This window comes from Lytechinus pictus, unplaced genomic scaffold (genome assembly GCF_037042905.1).
Source record: "Lytechinus pictus isolate F3 Inbred unplaced genomic scaffold, Lp3.0 scaffold_20, whole genome shotgun sequence".
Taxonomy (NCBI): domain Eukaryota; kingdom Metazoa; phylum Echinodermata; class Echinoidea; order Temnopleuroida; family Toxopneustidae; genus Lytechinus; species Lytechinus pictus.
The window spans coordinates 9926460-9949195 of record NW_026974141.1 but is presented as its reverse complement, the minus strand read 5'-3'; the positions used below and the strand labels follow the sequence as shown (position 1 = coordinate 9949195).

General features: G+C 36.7%; 1 protein-coding gene and 1 long non-coding RNA gene across 2 annotated transcripts; both read right to left on the bottom strand.

Moving 5' to 3' along the window:
- Window positions 1–2089: 2089 nt before the first annotated feature.
- Window positions 2090–3428, bottom strand: LOC135157776 (uncharacterized). The gene is made up of 3 exons (XR_010296749.1): window positions 3325–3428; window positions 2589–2780; window positions 2090–2144 (listed from the first exon to the last, which is right to left on the bottom strand). It is a non-coding gene; the product is annotated as an uncharacterized LOC135157776 (long non-coding RNA).
- A 1640-nt stretch (window positions 3429–5068) lies between these two features.
- On the bottom strand, window positions 5069–9386 carry LOC135157964 (CUB and sushi domain-containing protein 3-like). The gene is made up of 7 exons (XM_064115175.1): window positions 9356–9386; window positions 7933–8118; window positions 7588–7773; window positions 6685–6870; window positions 6233–6418; window positions 5631–5816; window positions 5069–5340 (listed from the first exon to the last, which is right to left on the bottom strand). Exons 1-7 carry the CDS (start codon window positions 9384–9386, stop codon window positions 5069–5071), a joined length of 1233 nt encoding a protein of 410 aa, XP_063971245.1.
- Window positions 9387–22736: the final 13350 nt, after the last annotated feature.

The following is a 22736-nucleotide window of genomic DNA, read 5'->3' as shown; positions in this document are numbered from 1 at the left end:
ACTTGTCACCTGCAATGTAACCTGCGTATCCCGATGGGACGTCGGGGAGTGGTCCCCGGTCAGCACTCTTATCATGCAGGTATTCGTTTGAGGATGAACGGACCCGACTGCCATGAGAAATAGAAAAACGAAAAGAAAAAAAAGTTAGTACGTTATTGTATATATAGACTGATAAAACCAACCTCGACAGTTTGTGTGTTGTGAGGTACTTTTTATGTTTTTTTTTAGATTGATAAAACCAACCTTGGCAATTTATTTGTGTGTTGAGAGGCACTTTTTATGTTTTTTTCAGTAAATGATACAAACGAAGGAATATTGCAAAAACATGCATCGAAATTGTTTTCGGGGAGTGGCCAAAGTAAATCCAAAGAGCGTTGTCTAATTTTATGATATTGCTTACAAATAGTTATAATTAAAATATTTGTCCCATTAAATTATTTTTATATTATTTTCAGCGGTTGCTTCATAAACCTACAACTGTATGACATTTCAATTCGGTGCAGTAAATCCGCAATGCGCAATCAAAAGTTGTACGTGTATATTATATATATATACAGTGCGTCCCAGAAAAAACGAAACCGAGATTTAGCGATGATTTATCATAACTTAATCATAAATAAAATAGACAAATGACCTACCAATGTAAAGCTTAGAATCTCCTCTTTCATCTGATATTACTTAGATAATTCCTCATTCACGCATGAGTGAGCAAAAACAATTTGAAGAAAGGATACTAAAAACTCATTTGGCGGGGGGTATCTGAATTTCAAAGAGAAAATCACATGACTGAAAACTTCAATATCTGCTCTTTTATTTGATACCTTAATCACAGAAAATGGTCAAGAAGTAAAAAAGTTATGATCCCTCGAAACAATGCTTGTATTTCCATAATTTCATTAAATTAACGTGTTTTCACTGGCTTCCCACAGAAGCTATCGCACGTTAACAAAAGACTTAATGCATGGCTGATCGTCAACAAAACGGAATGTCGAGAGAGTTTGAACGCTAGCCTGTAAAACCTCTTCATTTTATGAAATTATTGAAATTCAAGCCTTATTTCAAATAACCAGAATTTTGTTATTTCTTGACCATTTTCTGTGATTAAGGTATCAAATTAAAGAGCAGATATCGAACTTTTTAATCATGTGGTTTTCTTTTTAAAACCCAGATACGGCCCGCCAAATGAGTTTTTGGTATCCTTTCTTCAAATTGTTTTTGCTCACTCATGCGTGAATGAGGAATTATCTAAGTAATACCAGATGAAAGAGGAGATTCTAAGCTTTAAAATGGTAGGTCATTTGTCTATTGTATTTGTGATTAAGTTATGATAAATCTCGGTTTCGTTTCTTGTGGGACGCACTGTATATATATATATATATATATATATATATAATGATAAATTAGCGTAATACTAACCGTTTCACGAAGATCGAGAGACCTGCCATTGACATCAGCACCAAAACGAAAACGATCAGCGCAGTTACAAGCAGGGCCGTAGTTAAGAAACCTGTGCTCTCATTCTCAGCTTTTCTATCTGCAGCATTTCCTATACAAAACACCAAAATATTTATTTTTTTCCATATCATATTTGGTGCTTTATGTTATAGTTAAACACTCAAATAACCACTGTTTTCCCTTTTCCGGGTAGTAAAGAAAAAAGCGAAACTTCTCAATTATGTAAATGTATTGAGATGTTTTTTAAGCAAAGTGTATGGTGATAGTGATGGATACTTATTGATAAATTTTTACATATCAAGAAATTTAAGAAGAATAAATATTCATTTGATGTAAACAAATTGCATTTACAATGAAATTTACTAGAGTTCATTAGTGAAGATGATTTTTTAATACAAAATTTACTTTTTAGCATAAATGTCCATTCATGGTATGTTATGGTAATTCATAATCTTGAAAGCCAAATGCATTGATCAAATACATACCTGGAACGGTTCTAACATGGCCAAGGGATGGTTTTGGAATAGGACAATCAATGGCCCTTCCCCGCCATTTGCCATCCCGGTGACATTCCCAAATGAACCAATCAGAGTCGCCGTTGCAGGTAACGTTGACCTCGTCGCCAACCTTGTAGCGAGGTTTTAAATTTTTGACAGATGAAACAGCTGGTATAATTGGTGGGTTGCATTCTACAGAGAAGTGGGGAAGCCAGAATGGAAGTTACAATAAAAAAGTTGTTGTTCACTTAATCAATTTATATACACTGTCCGTAGTTGTTTAATCCACAGTACTCATTGAATTTGTTCTGGTGTGGCATTTCTAAAACTCGTTACTGTGTAACAAGAATAGGACTAGCCTTTTTGATCCAATACACAAAACACCGGAAGGGGGGAGGGGGTGTGGCTAGCGAAATTTAAGGCGGGGTTTGGTCATCATTGAATATATATATTTTAATCTATTTTCGCTCATTATAAATCATGAATAGTTCTTGCGAAAACGGGGGTGTAAATTGAAAGCATAGTTTAGTATTTGCTATTGAGTTATTAGTTAATACATTGCTTAACGGTGCCTAACGGCGGAGGGTTGTGACAGCATCTTGTAAGAAAAACTCGCTAATGTGGAGGTTTACATACCTACATCTGGTTCCTCGCACACTATGTTTTGTCCAATCCATAACCCTTCTCGACATACCAAGAGGAAAGAACTATGATCTTCATTGCATGTCACGTTAACCCTATCGCCAGGTTTGTATGAGAGACGAAGATTCTGGTTGGTTGAATGACGGGGAATGACCGGAGCACTACAGAAGGTTTGATGAGTGGCACCTGTATGTTTTTAGAACGCCAATAAGATTTTATGGAAAAAGAAATGATTTCTGTTTCTAGACAATTATTATTCAAGCAATTTAAACTTGGTGTAATACACAGTGAATACGCCGTTTAAAATTTCAAGTACGTATTTTATTCTTGTCACTCTAACAACTACTATTTTAATGGTTAAACAATTTTTGTTGTTCTTGAAGCAACGGGCTTGTAAAACGACGTACAATTCCAAACAGTTTACTGTCTATTACATCAGGGTAAGATTGGTACCGTTGGTGATTTTTGAAATTTTCTAAAAATTGTAGAATAGTCAATTTACAAGGGAGGTATCGGTGGCAATACATAGGCGCGCAAAACACTTTAAAACTAAGTTTCAAAGTTTCACTTGTAATATAAACATCTCTGGGGTTTAGAATTACGTTGTACGCCCTTTGCGAACTCAGCTATATTATGCCTTGTGCGAAAATTAATTATAAAGTAATACATGAAAATAAGCATGACTTTATTTCGGGGGAAAAACAACTAAAGTAGTAAAGAGATACCATACCCGGATCAGGCGCAGGGCAAACGATGGTAGGTCCAGTCCATATTCCAGCATTATTACATCGAAGGGTGAACTGAGAACTACCTCCGTCACAGGATACAACTACCTCGTCATTAGCATTATAGACCAATTGTTGTCCCTCAATACTTGAATATCTTGGGATAGCAGGAGCATTGCATTGTCTTGGAACTGTTTTGGAAATGGGGGAAATAAATGTACGTGAAATGAAATATAAATTAGAATAGATTTCCCAAGTATCATGTTTTGTCTTCATCTCTAAGTTATCGCGAATATGCACAGTAAAGGAAATGATCCAATACGCCCATGATACTTTTAGGGGAAACAAAGGGCAGTAAAATTTAATACATTATGTGTATAAAAACGTGATGATTTTCATAACACCTATTGTGATTCAAAAGAGGTATAAAGGAAAATAATGTAAATGTGTAATGAAACTTTCCAAAAAAAAGAAGAAAAAAAAATCAGTATATTATTATTTTATCTGAACTCAGTGTCATTACCAATACAATGACTCTGTATTAACTCTAATAAATGACTACTGCCGTAAAATATTGATGAATTTATCATTAAATACCTTGTGGAGGTTCTCGACAATCTACTGCCTGTCCTTTCCATAGACCGTTTGTGTCACACTGTATGATAAACTGAGTGGTGCTTCCATCACATGTCACAGTGATTATATCACTATAGTCATAACTCATTTGAAAATTTTGAATTGTTGCATATCGTGGAACGTATGGTGCGCTGCATTTTACGGGAGCTGTGAATAAAAAATAAATAAATGATGGAATGATAGGATAATAGTTATCAGAGATATTCTTAGTCTTAGCGTATCAATTCAATTTAAGACTGAAAAAAAAAAATTATATTAACTTTAGTCATGTTTTTTAAAACAACAAATACCAAATGACAAAAGAAAGACAAATGAAAATGCGATGGGATTAAACAAAATTTCCGGTTTATTACACATATCCTTCACGGATACGTCTTAGTGATAGGCTCAGTCACAAATATGCTACAGGAAATTAACATTAAAAAATGAAATGAATGATAAAAATCACACAGCCACACACAAACCATTCTGTTGATGTCCCGGCAAACGGGGATAATCTGAAGAAGGTATGTGTCTGCGTGTACCCCACTCGGCCACACACAGACACACAATGTGCTCAGATAACCCCAGTCTACTGGAACATCCCCCGGGACCTGTGTGTCGCTGTGAGATTGCTCCATTCATTTATAATTTAAATTCCTGTAGCCTTTTTAGCGATTAAGCTAATCACTTAAACGTGCATTGGACGATATGTGTAATAAACTAGAAAGATTGTTTCATCCCATCTCTGCTTTAATTCCTCTGTCATTATTACAAACTTTTGATTCTGAACCAATTAATGCGAATGGATATAGCCTCTCTGTTTAAATATTCATTTTAACATAAAAATACAATTACTGAGACATATTGAACTACTGATATGTATCAAAATCAAGAAAACCATGTACTTTTCCGATACCCTTCTGGAAAAAAACACAATGCGAACATATTTATTTACACTATTAAAATGTTCAAATTCAAGAGTGTGAAGATATTTTCATTGTGAACATCTGTACACTGTGACTGTTCACAGCGTGTTCGCAATCATGATTGACTATGTCAACATGTGATTCATGCTTTTGAAATGCTCCAATATAATAATGTGAGGGTGATTTCACATGGCGTTCCACATCATTAACACTGTTGGTTACTGTCTTCTTTCCAGAGGGTCAGTAGGTAGATCACAGAACAATTTATTCTACAATTGGTTAATGTCTTACGTCTGTAAGGTTCTGGACAAGACACCACCTGGCCACTCCAAAGGCCATGCGCGTCACATCTGAGGGTAAACTGTGTAGTGCTGTTGTCACACGTTACGGTTATTCTTTCAGTGAAGTCGTAGCTCATTTTGAGGTCCTGGATTGTGGCATACCTTGGAACGTAAGGGGCGCTGCACTGCACTGGGGCTGTGGAAACAAAATGATTAAAATCGAAATAAATGCTATTCATGTTAGCTGCACTGCACTGGAGCTGTGGAAACAAAATGATTAAAATCGAAATAAATGCTATTCATGTTTGCTACACATTTTAACATTAGGACATAGTTCAACTACTCAAATACTCAAATTTGATATTGTGAAGGTGATTTCACATGGCGTTCCACATCTTGAACACACTGTTGGTTACTGTCTTCTTTCCTGAAGGTCAGTAGGTAGATCGCAGAAAGATTGTTTCTATAATTGTATTACTGTCTTACGTCTGTAAGGTTCTGGACAAGACACCACCGGACCACTCCAAAGGCCATGCGCGTCACATCTGAGGGTGAACTGTGTAGTGCTGTTGTCACACGTTACGGTTATTCTTTCATTGAAATCGTAGCTCATTTTGAGGTCCTGGATTGTGGCATACCTTGGGACGTAAGGGGCGCTGCACTGCACTGGGGCTGTGGAAACAAAATGATTAAAATCAAAATAAATGCTATTCATGTTTGCTACACATTTTAAGATTATATAGGACATAGTTCAACGTCTAAGAAAAAGTGATGTTGAATAAGAATAAAAAAATACGTTACAATGTTGAAGAAAAAAACTAATCCCCAGAATTGAACAAAAATCTAACATCGATATACATGCTTCTTGAAACTAACTATATAACAACAATGTATACGTTTTTAAATATCAATACAGTTATAGAGATGCGTTGAATTTCTTTCATATGCCAATATTATGTTTTGAAGATTCCAAAGGCTAAATTCTTAATTAGAATACGAACATTGAATCATCTTTGTAAATAATCACAGGGATTATGATACACAATCTTAACAGCTTCACAAAATTAAGAATTGAATTAAATTCTTACGTCTGTAAGGTTCGGGACAAGACACTACTGGGCCACTCCATAGGCCATGCGTGTGACATCTGAGGGTGAACTGTGAAGTACTGTTGTCACATACTACGGTTATTTGTTCATTGAAGTCATAACTCGTTTTGAGGACCTGGATTGTGGCATACCTTGGGACGTACGGGGCGCTGCAATTCTCTGGGGCTGTTAAGAAAAGAATTAAAAGATACCAAAACAATAGGGATTTATAATAATATTCAACATTTATATTGCGCTTAACACGTCGGAACGATGTCTCTAAACGCTTTAAAGATATTTGTATCACCCCGGTCATCGAATCCTTGCATGTCCACTCTGAGATTAAAAAAAAAAGTAAGGTGCATTCATGGATCTGCTTTACCTCAACGCACATATAAATCATTAACAATGAAAACAAATATCTACTGAATTGGCTAAAAAGGTATCACTACCTTCAATTGGCGATGGACAAGAAAGAACGCTTCCCATCCAGAATCCACCAGAGTTACACCGAAGGTTATAGCTGTCCGTACTGCTGTCACATGTGATCATAACACTGTCGCCAACACTGTAGTCCAGACGAAGGTTATCAATTGACCCATACCTTGGGATGTACGGACTGTTACATCGTACCGGTTCTGTGATGAGGAAAAGAAAATGTAACACATACTTAACAGGGGCCGCGGAACGGTTTTCAAAGTGGGGAGGGGGGGGGGGGGCTGTCCATTCAAAAACACAATCCTATGGTAATTTTTACGTTTTTGTACACGGTTTTGGAATAAAAGTGTGGGGGGGGGGCTGAAGCCCCTGCCCCGCTTCCGCGGCTCCTGCTCAAGGGTGACATGACATAACCATTGAACATTTATGTGGACCAGTAAATCGAGCCACTAATTCTAAAATAATCCATTTTCAGATTCAATGATAATGAGTGGGCCCTAGATCTCAGTCATTACGTTAGTCCAGTTGCCTGCTCGAAAGATTTATAAAAGTATATAACATCCTTACAAAAGTAACACACTGTGCCTTCGAACTAGCGTTGTACTATTCCAACCGATTTTTGTTTCATGTTTAACTGCTATAACTACAACATTTTTAGTAAATGGTTAGAAGCAAAACAGCAAAACGTGTCATATGGGAACAATACATTAGTACGAGGAAAATAAAAGCTAACTAGAAGTTTTGTGACAAGGTGCTTTGTATACAAATTAACATGTTCATGTCCTATATGTTTGTTTAATCCATGTATCAAACTTGATAACGATTTATCAAAAATCTTAATTTCGGATCAAAAAGAGGAATTCAATTATTTTGTCAACGATCGCAGGCATTTCCATCCAACCGAATGAAAGTCTTACGTCTGTAAGGTTCTTGACAAGACACAACTGGACCACTCCAAAGGCCATGCACGTCACATCTGAGGGTAAACTGTGTAGTACTGTTGTCACACGTTACGGTTATTTGTTCATTGAAGTCGTAGCTCATCCTCAGGGCCTGGATTGTGGCATACCTTGGGACGTAAGGGGCGCTGCACTTCTCCGGAGCTGTTGGGAGAAAAATGAAAATGTAAGAGCAATATCAGGTGACATGAAGTAAGAAGACTGTTACGGATCCGTTGTCCGAGCTTTAATCCAACCCACATATAAACAATCACCAGTAACGACAGAATAGCGAGTGAACCTGAATGAATAACATATCACTACCTTCAACTGGTGCCGGACAAGAACGAACGCTTCCCGTCCAGAATCCGTCAGAGTTGCACTGAAGGTTATAGCTGTCTGCACTGTTGTCACATGTGATCCTGCTACTGTCGCCAACACTGTAGTCCAGACGAAGGTTATCAATAGACCCATACCTCGGGATGTACGGACTGTTACATCGTATCGGTTCTGTAATGTTACAAACACATTGTAAATAAAGGATGTCTTATGCAATGGGGACATGACATAGTCGTTAGATAATTAATTTGACATGTTACTCGAGCTAATAATTTATAAGATAATTTTAAATGGAAATCCTTTAACAACATTTATTTATGTATTAAGTACTAATCACATTAAATCTTTGATAGTCAAGATCCAAAATCATAATATTACCAGATAAATAAGTAGGCAAATTCGAAAAAAAATCATTCCGACAGACGATTCATGTACTTCACGATGGATTTCATACAAAATAAAGAGTCTTATGAAAAAGAAAATTTTCTATTTTTCCAAATACTACGACACATTGAACTACTGATGTGTATGTTTACGTATTAGCATTATACACACCATATACTGAATTCCAGATAGAGAATAATCATTGAAACGTATATTTGTGACGAGAATCACAGGGATTTTCATTGAATCAAAGTCTTGCGTCTGAAGGGTTATAAACAAGCTACCATGGTATATTTTAAGATACTAATAACATTACAGGGATGCATTAAACGTTATGATTCCATTATCTGATAATGATACCGAATTATGGATCAGAAATGGGCAATTTAACAATTTTTATGGACAACTGCAGACATTTTGATTCGGAATTCTTAACAAATACTTTGAATTGGTCCAAATACGTCAATGAGTTTCTGGACAAGACACAACTGGGCCACTCCATAGGCCAGGCGTGTGACAGCTGATGGTGAACTATGTAGCACTGTTGTCAAATGTTACTGTTATTTTGGGACGTAAGGGGCGCTACCAAGTGAAAAAGAGTTCGAGTTTTATTGTCTAGACATAATTGACGGTTAGAAAAGTTAAATGTCGTGGTTTTAATAAGAATTGGAAATATGGAAAGACCACACTATAACCTCACTATTTAACACAGTGTGCAACACATGTGAGTAACATTTGTGGTAACCCTGTATTTACCACATGGTTACCAGAGTATGGTATGAATGTGTGTGTATAAACATTACAAAGTCACAAATACAAATTAATATAAATCATACAATCTCTATAAATTGAATGATTTCCAAAATACAATGACACAGTGAAAAGTTTGTACTCTGTAAAAATGCTCATGGGCCTTTTCCGATTTTGTCTTACATGTAACATACGTTATTTTGTTAAGTATATTCCTAATTTCAATTCTTCACAAACCAGACTTACTTGCTATAGGTGTTGGGCAATTTGCTACCTGTCCCTCCCAGAGTCCACCTGCGCGACATCTGAGTGTGAATCGAACCGAGCTGTTATCACATCTTACATTTACCCTGGCGCCCAAGTCGTAAGATGCTTGAAGATTCCGAACTGATGCATATCTTTGAATGCTAGGAGCGTTGCACCTTGTAGGGGCTGGAAACATACATTTCAGAAAATTGTGTTAGGTTCAGGGTAAGAAAAGTAATTGTATTAAGCACATGAATGTTGAACGTTCACGAAGAACGCGATTTCATTTCAGAGATAGTAAGTCGGGAAAAAATGAAAATAACAAAACAAAGCGGACATCAATATAAAAAAATATACCTACTTAAATAAAATGTACCTACTTAAATAAAATGGAGAGGGGGAGAGAAAGAGAAAACAAGATATTTCAAATAGGTGCACAATAAGAGAAATATTTCAAACAACTTTTACGTATGGATATTACGCAATCAATCAGAGACCCAAATTTATTTAAGTTCTTACGTCTGTAAGGTTCTGGACAAGACACTACTGGACCGCTCCAAAGGCCATGCACGTCACATCTGAGGGTAAACTCTGTAGTACTGTTGTCGCACGTTACGGTTATTTGTTCATTGAAGTCGTAGCTCATTTTGAGGCCCTGGATTGTTGCATACCTTGGAACATAAGGGGCGCTGCATTTCTCTGGGTCTGAAAAAAAAAGCAACGGCTGAAAATGTAAGTTAATTAGTGATTATCACCTTAAGTTGACATAAAGAAGTATATGGTTCCGTTGCTCCCGACCAACAAACAAACCATCGACGATAAAACAACGAGTGAAATTGAATGAAATCATGTCACTACCTTCAATTGGTGCCGGACAAGAAAGAACGCTTCCCGTCCAGAATCCGTCAGAGCTACACCGAATGTTATAGCTGTCTGTACTGTTGTCACATGTGATTCTTACACGGGCGCCAACATTGTAGTCCAGACGAAGGTTATCAATTGACCCATACCTCGGGATGTACGGACTGTTACATCGTACCGGCTCTGTAATGTTAAATACACATTGTAAGTACATGTGGAATTCAAAAGGCTGACATGACGTTAAACTGGTGGACATTTATTTTACTTGCAACTCGAGTCAGTAATTGATACGAACATTTTAAGAGAAAATACATTATCGACATTTCTGTCCACGTAAAAAGTTAAATCATTGATAGACAAGATGCAAATCCTAGGAAATATTATCAGGTATTTACTGTAGTTTAACGAATGTACCTCTGTCAATTAATAGTGTTAATTTACTTGGGTTTTATTGACGTCTTGCAATTTTTTTACCGATTGACCTTTCCATCAATCTTGGTTTAGGCGTTAGATGGAAGGATCTGTAACTAATCACCTGCAATCGGGGGAGGACACTGCTGCATATGGCCAATCCATAACCCTGTGGTATTACATCGAAGTGTAAAGGGTTGAACACTGCTATTGTCACATTGTACAGTCACTCTTTCACCATGGTTATAGCTCAACTGAAGTGATTGAATCGCGGAGTACCTCGGAATTATAGGAGCGCTACATTTGGCTGGAAGATCTGGAAGACCTGGAAGAGATTTTAGGAAGAAAAAAAAAACGCATGATCTATTATCAAGGTCTATCGGGCAAGAGAAACATGACTGCTTCCACTTTATTGCAACACAGTAAAGATTCGAAGAAAAAGATGATAATTATTATTTTAATCGATTACAGCATTTCTAAATTTATCTATTTTATTTGAAATAATCATGTTGAATGAATTTTGTTAAATTCACGAACACTTTATGGCCGTAATAAGCTACATTAAAGCTCACGTATGGGATTATCTTTTCATTTAAGAAAATTAAAGAGAGTGCTTTACATGTTTATTAATGATAAGATCCTAGAGGATAATCAATGCATTGCTTCTTTACTGTTACTAATTTTTGTGATAACAAATTGATAGTACAATTGTTGTTTGCTAATCTTTTGCATGTTGTGATATGTGCATGTCTTGCTCATGCTTTTTCTTCTACGAATATTGGATAAGAACTTCGATTTTACCGACTGCATATGCAGGTGCAGGACATGAGATGTGGGGTCCACTCCATAGTCCCTTGTTGTGGCACTGAATGGTGAAGCTATCCGAGCTGGTATTGCAAGTTACAGTAATCCTGTCACCGTAGTTGTAGTTCAATCGGCGGTCTGTGAGGTGTGCATGAGCTGGGATGGATGGGGCGCTACAGTTGGTTGCTCCTGTAAAGAGATTTAGAAAAAAAATATTATTTTTGTTATTTTCCAACTGCTATAAGTCTCATAGGGCACAGCAACGGATGCAACGGATGTACTTTCTTAGAAAAATTAATTCATTCCATGTTGATAGGGTAATTCTGAAACTATTCTATAAATCCGTAATTGAAAGTGTCAAGCTCTTCAGCTGTGTTGTTTGGTTCGGTGGGTGCAGGAAAGTGACCTAATAAAATACAGAAAATAGTAAACTATGCTTGCAAGATGACTGGTGAAGTGACAAATCTGGCAAATGAATGCAATAATATGATCTTGAAACATGTCTCACAGATAATAGAAAATGATAATCACCCTCTACACCCATGTTATACTCCCATGCGCTCAGGAAACGGTACAGGTCAATGAAAACACGTACTTCACACTTCCTTAATTCCTTTGTTTCGCTTCCTATCCGCAAATATAATGAACTACACTAAATAAGCCCATATCTTGTCACTTCGCCAGTCACCTGTACTTCATCAAATTTCACTCCTTCAACCAGTTAACAAATCTTTAAGTGATTATACATGTAAAATAATAATATGATAATGTAACAATATAATAAGTGAAATAATGACATATATGGCGTGCATGATGTATATTATTGTGCGGTATAATATATGTAAAATTTTAAATAATGTATGTATACTTTGTAATGCCAACCGAATGAATTCCATTGAGGACAATAAGTTAATGAATCTGAATCTGTAGATATATTACATAATAAATGAAGTAGTAAATAGATTTGAAGCATCTGACAATATAGAATGCTTGGTATCTTTAGGAATTAAAGTTGATGAACGAATAGTATCAGAGTTTTCAATCTCATTTAAAGCATCTCGTCACTTCGGACATACATGTGTGGCTCGTGGGGCGGGGGGGGGGGGGGGGGACTGTTAAATATATAACCAAAGCAATAACTTTGCATTTAAGTGGAGCAGTCTCTGCGGACTTTCTGTCTGACGAATGTGTTCAAATTTTGCAGAACTTTTACCAATTTCAGACTATTTTGAGGATATCGTTCTGAGGACTAGCAGATAAAAAACCAGATTCCTCACCAAACACCATAACGCAAACTGTGTCTCATTCTAACAGCAATGGTAGATACAAATATAATATAAACGAACATAATCCTTGCAAATCCCCTTAGCTATATCAAATGTGGAATGACTTTAGAGACTTGAGACTTGGGGCACAATACAGCTAATGTGTTTCGAAATCATCATAATAGTAGTGGCCCAAGTTTCACCACTTTGATCATGCTGATGTCGAATATTGAACACGCTTAACCTCTCACCAATAGTTGTCATGAATTGGTGATATAATTTCTGATGTTTCTCGTACTTGCATATTTTTTGGTCCTTGCTATTGAATGGAATTCGTAATCTGATATGTGGTATCTGACCAATGCTTTGAGTTTGTTTGTAAACATACATCATTCAGGTTCCAGAAATAGTAATTTTAAGTCAACGAACGAGATTATATCGTAATTTAATGTGAATGAAATAGTTTATCAGGTATTTCTAAGTAAATGAAAGAGTTTATAAACCTTATCCTCACCTCTGTTCGTGTGCAAAAAAAATGAACAACTGTTATTTTTGTACATCTCCTTAAATTAACGCGTATCATTTGTTGAACCGACAAGAAAAACCACGAAAACTCACTCTCAATGCTCGGTGATATTCTTGGACAACTATTACTCTTACTCACCAGGACAAAGATTGTGAAAGCTCGCTCTTAAGCCTATGCAAGACGGGTAAAGGACAATAAGCGTGTCGTGAACTCGGAAATATCAATATGGTCAAGACAATCCTGATATCGACGATGATTGAGCAGCATCCGATCCTCAAAAAAAAAAAAACCCACACATTATCATCACTTGAAGAATGCAAACCAATGGTTTAAAATAATTTGAGAGGAACTGCTCTTTTACCTTTTGAACAATTTGTAGCTTTGTTAATTTACTTTTTTTTCATTGTAGTTTATAGGTCTCACCTGGTTTGTGGCATCTGAAGTTTCACAAATCTGTTTGACAAATGATGGTGTTTAAACGTGTAGCTTTTTTGTGGTCAAAGGAATAACGCGCATTGCTGGGTCAATTGTCAAGTGGGCAAATTGGCAAGTATGTGCAAAGGTAATTATGACATACCACTTGAGCTCCCTTTATATAAAGAACCAATGACACATGCTTGCCGATATCCACGTCTAAAGTTGAAGAGTGCGCTGCAAATTTTCATGAGTCCCAACGGCCGAAAATAAAATGTTCAACGACGCCAGAATAATGATCAACTCCGCCATGGAGTCGCAAACCAGCATCCCGCTTAATATGCTTAAACAATTCAAAGGCATCTGTTAATTAGGTGATCTGTCAATCGACAGATCAACTATTAATTTCGTACAAATTTTCTTTCTTATTTATTATTCATTTATTTATTTCTTAATTTTTATTTTTCCACCCTTTTCTTGTTCCACCAAAATCTTCACATCAACATCATCAATTATCTTCAAAATATCATCAGATATGGGGCCTTATCATGTCATTTGTACGAAACAGGTTCAAGGTCAAAAAGTCGTCAGGACGTTGTCTAGACACCATTTTGTAAAATCACATTATCAATCATTATCTTCATTATTAATTATCAAAATTAACAATATTTACATCACATTAACTTCAGGTCAAGGGTCAACAGTCCATGTCATCAAAAGTCATGTAAAGGTCAAAAGTTAAAAATGCTCAAAATCACTTTTTGACCGAAGTAAGGTATGATTCAGGTCATTTTAAGCATTTCTAAATTTGCGCGCACGCACGGTTACGCGCGCGTTCTCGCGCGTAACAGCACTATGCAACATAGGATCGCCATTTTTTAAATATCAATTCATCAATAATATAATTCTGAGTAATTTGATATCCTGATCAACCTTCTACGACAAGTAATAACTGAATTAGCCTCCATCAAAGTTTATAGCACGCGCGCGCGCGCGCACTAACCATAGACAATAAATGTGCAAAAACATGCCTATACAAAATTCATTATAGCTCTTCAGGATGTCCGTTGACCCCCAATTTTTTTCATATTCGAATAGAGTATGGATGGGAAATATGATTTCATGCCAATTTTGACCCTTAATTTCATCATGACGTCATCAAAATGACGTCGGAACTCAAAATTTCAATTTTGCTAATTATGACGTCATCATAGTTATCCAAATTTGACTCTAACTCCGTAAATGTTGGTCAATTTTCGCTCAGTCTCTTATATATTGTAGCAGAAGACATACTCTTTTAATGTGATGGCTATATTTACATTCAAAGTAACGGATAACCCTTAAAAATGGCAAGTTATAGAGGCATGTCGTTTCCGCTCATTTTGTGTGCAATCTCTATGGGAAATGACTTTTTCTCAAAACTGGATTCTACTTTCCTCTATTTCGCGAGCCATATCATAAATTTTCCTTGTCTATTTTCTTCGAGCCTTGAGTAAGTTGTAGCTGAGATTCAAAGCTATTGGAAATGTGGTCTCCATTTTCCGATCAGATGCCTGGAACATGCCAGTATTTCACTTGCAAAATTTGATTTGAGATCCTCTTAATTTGCTTATGTGTAAAGTCTATGGGAAATAGTGTAGCTCAATTGGCAAGGCATCAGACTTGCGTCTCTAGGGTCCACGGTTCGAGCCCAGGGGTGAATATGATAATTTTTTTTTTTTCACAAATTGTCCTTTAGAACCATTACAGTGTATATAAAATAAAACATTGGACAATAAAAGAGGTTAAAATCCCTTTTAATGTACAATATGTACATGTACAATATGTGTATGACCTACACTTATTCACACTACTTTCTCATTTCCCTCTTTTTCAAGAGCATTCAACACATTCTTTTCGTAAGTTCAGTTTTCATCATGATGATCATATTGATCTCAACAAACATGCTGATTGTCTTCGTGATCATGAAATCAGAGACAGATCACCTAATTCGTCCTCGTGACGAATTAAAATTCTAGTTTTTACTTTCACCTTTGGATGTTTCAACTCAAAGGTCACATGTCCTAGATATGTTAGAAATATGAGGCCCTCAGAACTGAACGGTCAAACACAGACATCCTAGCAAAAGCCACCTTAAAGTGTCAGCATAGACATATGTATGTTTGTTTTGTTTTGTCTTCACTAGACATTTTTTCCATATTAATAATATCAAATACAACGTAGACCAAGGTTCAAAGCATATAAGTTCTCAGGAATGTTAGCCGATTCCGACAAGCCATCATGCAAATAAGCTATATCCGTAAATAAACCTTTGCTAATCGAGAAGGGATTCTTGCTTAACTCTTCGGAAAAAAATGACACAACGTGAATCTAAGCCAAATGTTCTAACATCTCACCTGGTTTGTGGTACACGACGAATGCTTGGAATTTGGTTGTGTATGGAGTAAACATGCAGTTTGTTGTATGCAAAGTTGTAGTGCACCTCAACACGAGGGTCATAGTTATCGAGCCGGTAATAAACAAAACCCACACAAAACTACAATAACATTTTATTAAAGATGCAGTCATCAACCCTTAGACAAATGTTCGCGACACGTGTTGGGCACCATTGCTTAATTAATCGATTCAATTTAGAACCTTCATGAATGTCAATCGAAAATGATCTTGATAATCAGTGCATATTTTTTGTAAAGGATGAATGCTAATATATATTTGCACACTTTTCAGATGATAAAACTTTCATCATCGTATCTAATGGGGGGGGGGGGTGTTATTTATTTCAAATTCAAAATCACCTGGTATTGCTTCTCGTACTGTTTTAAGATATTTATCGATAGTTGTTAGCCTACTCACTCACTTGAGGAGCGAGGCAGAAATATCTTGTATTTTTTACGATGGCTCTGTTATATTTGTAAAATGGACCGGTATTCGTACAAAAAAAATGAATATGAGGAGGAATATTAACAAAATACTAAAAATTCAAAATGAAAAGATGAAGGAGAAAAGGTTAAATACATAAGACCGTTATGCCTGCGTGCATCACCATTTGAAACTCAAAAGTTGGTAATGTTGATGCCTCCAAAGCCTAAATAAACGATGAGGCCCAAAGACGAGCTGCGTTTACCATGTATACTGTATCTGCTTTACCTAAAACTACCACAACTGACATCTAGTTAAAAATAAGTAACATCAGTCTATTAATAATTTATTTCATTTACGATTTTGAAAGGAGAAAAACCATAATGTTACTTGCTGATCGCAATGCAGCCATTGGGTAAATATATTGATCAACTTTTCTAAACCTCACCACATGGTGCTGTCATCGTTGACATAATGCATGATATTGCAGCTCCAAATGTTAAGGGACACAAAGTCTATACATTCAATGTTAATTCGTATTCAAATATTCCTGCGATGACACATAATTACATGTTTTTAATGTTCATAAGGGCATGGACCTAAGTCCGTGATAAGGGTAATGTAAGGGCCTCGTCATCTTTCCCTTCAAACATCTCACCTGGTTTGTGGCATCCGACAAATGTTTGATATTTGGATGAGTATGGAGTATTGAACGAGCAGCTTTAGTGTTTCAAATCTCGTAAGCGCACCTTGTCACTTTGGTCATAGGGATCGTGGTGCTGAATTTAATACCCCTTTCATACTGCCCTCTTCATTTTTCACCGGCGAACTTCTCCGCCTCGCATTCCTCACTTCCCCGGCGAAGAAAAAAATGTACCCTTTCGCACTGACATTTCTTCCCCGGCGAAAGTCAACGGGCGATTGCAGAACAAACGAAAGAAAATTGTAAACATTACTTCTTACCTATTACAAAAAGGTATCAAGAAAATTAATTACAACATATTTTGGAAGTATTACGTTAAAACAAACAATATCACCTTGTTTTTATATTTTAGCGCATTTTATACATGTAAAAAGTGTTTTTTTAATAAATATTGTTAGTAAAAAAAATTATGTTCGAGGGTATCTACTTGGCCATAGCATTCAGCTGAGCTTGCAACTATCGCGCGCGGAATCTCGGTACAGGGGACTTTCGGGAGAGAAAAAAATTATTAAGGAGGAGAAGTTATCTGGTTTGCTTTCATACTGGCCTTTTCACCGGCGAACTTCACCATGTTCACCGGCGAAGTTCTCCTGTGTACCTTTCTTACTGGACAGTTTCCCCTTCGCTGGCGAACTTCGCCGGTGAAAAGCGCAATATGAAAGGGGTATAAGGGACATTCCAATAGAGCTTCACACTGACCCTCTTCAGTTTTTTCAACCCTTACACAAACAACTTCATTACATACTATGACCGTACGCAGAATCCCCCCCCCCCCCGAAGATTGTAACAGTTCTCGAAGAAATTCGAAGCGAGTGAGTAAAGCGACTGAGCTTGTCCTGAGGGGGCTTTTAAAATTTTCTAAAGTCAAAATTAAGGACTTCGTGCACACTTTCGGTGGAATTTGCCAACATTTTCAGTAAAAAGTGTAAATTTTACCAAAAAATCGGGAGGGGTAAGAGAGGTGGTTGCCCCTCCCTCTCTGCTGCGTACAGTCATGCGATTTCTTGAGCAGGAAAGGTTGGCGATAGCTTGCTTGACTACATCATGACAGCGGAGTAGTTCGTCAATCTAATAAAAGATCAGGTCAGCATGTTGACTTTTTACTATGTTGATATTTATATGAGCCAATGAAATAATGTTTCATTGTATTTTTTACTTCCTAGGCTTATTTCAGTGCGTGGGTCATAGAACTTGAGCCTGAGGTAGATTGAGGTGTTGACTTAAACGAAATTGCGCAAGATCTACCATTTAAGCCATACTGACCCATACCTTGTGTTCGATGGACAAGTTGAAACTAATTAATGATGTAGAAACTCCTTTTGGACCTTGGTAACTATAAACTGACACAAGTTTAATCATTGACATTCTTCTATTCCATCAGGCAAGTACAGCAGACAGGATGTAGGTGAAGTTTTAACAGCACAAGTCTCTCTTATGTGTTTAGTAATATAAATTTCTTTTAATAAGCGTCTTACATGGTTTGTGGCATTTGACAATTGTTTTGTATTTAAATACTAGTACAGTCACGAGCGAGCAGCCCTGTAGTTCCTAATCCCGTAAGTGCATCTCGTCACTTGGGTCATAGGGTAGGTGATGCTGAATATTTAACTATTAGTAACATAATTATCGTAAACGTTTCGTGTGTTATGGACCCTATGGAGTTTTTGAGAGCGCTCTTGAGGACATGTCGGATGTTTTACCTGAAAGGTATATCTTATCCCAGAATTTCAATTTTAAAATTCTGATAAATGTGGCATAGTGAAATAATACTTTTTTAATGCATTTTTTAACTTCGTACGTGTATTCAGAGCGTTGGCATAGATCTTGAACCTGAGGGAGATTGAGGTGTTTACTTAAATGATTTGTACAACCCTTTTGCATCTTTGTAACTATAGACTGTATAAACTGTACAGGTGTTGTGGATTAGTGGATAAGTCCGGACTTTTAACCACGAGGTCCGGGGTTCAAATCCCACCGCAGCACTCGCGTCTTTCACCCAGGTGTAGTAAATGGGTACCCAGTAGGAAACAATTTCTTGAATGCTCGTGCGTCCGATCAGGGTAGCCGTGCTAAATCCGGGGTAATACTATGCAACGCTTATAAACATTTGAATTAAGCGCTATATAAATGTTGCATATTATTATTATTATTAAACTAACAGAAGTATAATCGTTGACATTATTCTATTCCACCAGACAAGCACAGCAAATAGGATATAGGTGATGTTTTAACAGAACAAATGCCACTCAACACTCTGCCACGTGTTTAGTGATACATACATTTATTTTTATAAACGTCTCACCTGGTTTGTGGTATTTGTTAACAATTGTTCTTGTATTTAAATACTTGTACAGTCAAAAGCGAGCAGCTTTAGAGTTCTGAATCTCGTAAGCGCAGCTTGTCACTTGGGTCATACGTGATGCTGAATGTTTTACTATCAGTAGCATATCATACACGTTTCAATTGATACAGATCCCAGGGAGTTTTTGAGAGCGTTCTGGAGGACATCGAAAGTTTTACCTGAAATGTATGTATGTTTATCACAGAGTTCCTATAAGAATTGTGTACCCCAGCCATGCCAGCCTAATAAAATCAGGGAATAGTAATTGTCGGACAACCAACTGTGATGGAACGCTTCCCTTTTCATCACATGTGAACACGTTTTTAATAAAAAAAATTTTATCAATGATTTAACGGATTTTTCCTACAATATGAGAGATAACTATGTTGCCAATAAAATGCAAAGTCAGGCTAACAATCTTGTCGACCCTGCTATTTTTTCAAATTATATTTGGAAATTAAGAAGAGAAAGTAAAATTTTACTATTTTCAGTCTCATCTCACCACGTTGGTCAGAAGCATTTAGATGCTGAATCTAACAACATTCAATGTCTGCCATCATCAATTCAGCGATATTGATTCAGATTTATCATGTGTGATCAGCAGATCGGAAAGTAACCAGACGAAGTTGTGCCATCAAGCAGGGGACTCTTGGATTCTTGAGATCTATATGCCCAATAACTGGATTGCCTGCGAATCGCACTTTGTCAGACCAGCACATTTAACGGAGAGTTGGTCATGTTTAAACCAAACCCAAGCCGTCAACGCTCTTTAGTAACCTCTCATTTTATATTAAAACACGTCTCACCTGGTTTGTGGCATCCGATGATTCAAAGATGTTGATACAAGTGACAAAGCATTTTCTGGAATTGCAACGATAAGCGCAACTCTCCACTAATGTCATAGTGTACGTGCGGCTATATTTAAGAAGTTCCCACCACCTGAGATCCCCGAGACTAAGATATGTAACCAGAGTAACGGACATTACCCTTTTGAGATCAGGGAAATCAGCAATGCTAACAACCCCAACTGCCATTTGAAATACGTTTACGAAACCTGAATATGATTAGGTCCGTCGACGAGCCGCAATCTAGTGAAACTACCGGGACCCATTATTGAGGGATGGAGTGGTGGGGGGGGGGGCGTTGCTTTGGCAATATACAAATCAAATTGATTTCTGATCCGGAAATAAGAATATTAATTTCTGTCAAAAGACTCGTTCACATCCTTCTCATGTTATGTCTGGAATATACGTCAGTTTTACAATTTCCTTCCTGATAATTATGACACTTACAATATCTTTTTGCTTAACTCGAAAAAGAATAACCAGGTCCGTGGTTGAGTCGTTATCATGTTTCAAGAGGATAATTAATTCCATTCCAGTTCATTTATCTGAAATCTAAAATTAAACAATAACAATAATATTAATACAGGGGATGGGGTACATACTGAAATGAGGTTTTAATAGAGTTTCAGAATTTGGAAGTTATTCTCACGCCAGAATTTTGAATATCGTAAAGGTCAAATAGCTCTGGAATGGTTTTACATGAAAATGTATTATCATAATTGATTCAAATACAATATTTACCCTAAATTACAGCTGATATCATGATCTCAATTTTAGAGGCATTGGAAACCAGCGTTTATGCAAACTACACACCCCAACTAAGAATCTACTGACGTCATTACCTTGATGCATGATACATTATGCAATCATATTCATTACTATCTATTTTGACCTGTACCTAGTATGCGCACTGATTAGGTCCTAAGACAATGAAGACGAGTCTGGAAAAGAAGCTTTACACGAGTAACGCGTGGCGAATGGGATTCCATACGCAACAGGAGACACACCTCTCCCCATCCCCACATAAACACACACAAACACCACGACTGATACGTAACACGGTTGTTTGTCCCTAATTGTATATTTTCTTGAATTCCATTCCCCGCTACCCCACCCCAAACCTTACCCACCAAATCTGGGAAAACTATGCATACGGTCATGGAGGTATTGAAATACTGTTTGTTAATGTTGTTTGCAATTTTATGAAAAGACAAAAATCCTTACAAACACAGACATAAACGTACACACCATCAGCAGTGGCGTAATGAGCCCCCCCCCCCAAAAAAAAAAAATGAGGGGCTAGATATGGCGTATCGCTCAAAGATCAGTAATAGGTTGGGAGAGAGCAAAGCGAGAGAGCAACAATTTCGACATTGTTTCATATAAATATCAAATTTTGTGACAGATTTTTTGTTATACAGTTATACAGTGTATGTCACCCTTCTCTACTACATTTTCTTTTATTTTCTCTCTTGTTTCTTGGTCATGTTTTTTTTTCATTTTCATTTTTATTTATCTATCTTATCTTATTATTATTACTTTTTTTGGGGGAGGCATATACCTAAATAAAAAGTAAGCAAACAAATGAAAATGATCATTGCTAAAATTATGAATTGCAGAGATTCCTGACGACGACAATTTATTTTGTATGATCGGGTAACTTGAACATGTTGAAGTATGGACCAATGTGATTAATATTCTAACTGCCATTTGTTAGCTTGACGTACACCCAGCCTGAATACTCATCAGGTCCGCTGGAGAGTTTAATGCCCGCATTATTTATTTACTAAACATATTCATAGGAGGAACAATACCGCACGATTGAAAAAATTATGTATATATACACACATATATGCATTTATTAGACAATGAAAACAATGAGCAATACCAGAAAGCCATGTATTTTAACCATGCACAGGTAAACGTAAAGCTCTTGAGATGTATTTGCGGTTGCGTTTGATTTTGCTATTTTTAAATAGTTTTAATGCCCTTTTGTTTTTATACACACACAAAAATTCTCCCTATTTCACAAAACGAAGTGATGGGAACATTAGCTTGACCCGGACTTCTGAATTCTTACCATGACCGTAGATGAGTATGAAATTATTCACTGAAAGAAATTATCACAGATAAAATAAAATTGTATTAGCTTATACTAACTGCCATTAATTAGCTTCAACCGGACCTAGTCTGAATGTTTATCATGACCATAAGTAAGTATGTACCATTTTTACCTGGACCTTTAAACGTTGATTTTATTTTTTGTTTTCTATTTTTGAAGTAAGATGTATCAAATGAAGATATTGACTGACAGAGAATTGAGTATCTGTAAAAAAGGCAAGTCCGTAGAAAGTTATGTCGAGGAAATCGAAAAAAGCTG

Coding starts and splice junctions, on each gene's coding strand:
- LOC135157964 (XM_064115175.1), bottom strand. CDS start 9,386: ATGTCGCGCAGGTGGACTCTGGGAGGGACAG. Junction 6,419..6,684: donor TTGTCCATCGCCAATTGAAG/GTAGTGATACCT, acceptor TTTTCTTAACAG/CCCCAGAGAATTGCAGCGCC. Junction 5,341..5,630: donor TTGTCCAGAACCTTACAGAC/GTAAGACAGTAA, acceptor TTGTTTCCACAG/CCCCAGTGCAGTGCAGCGCC.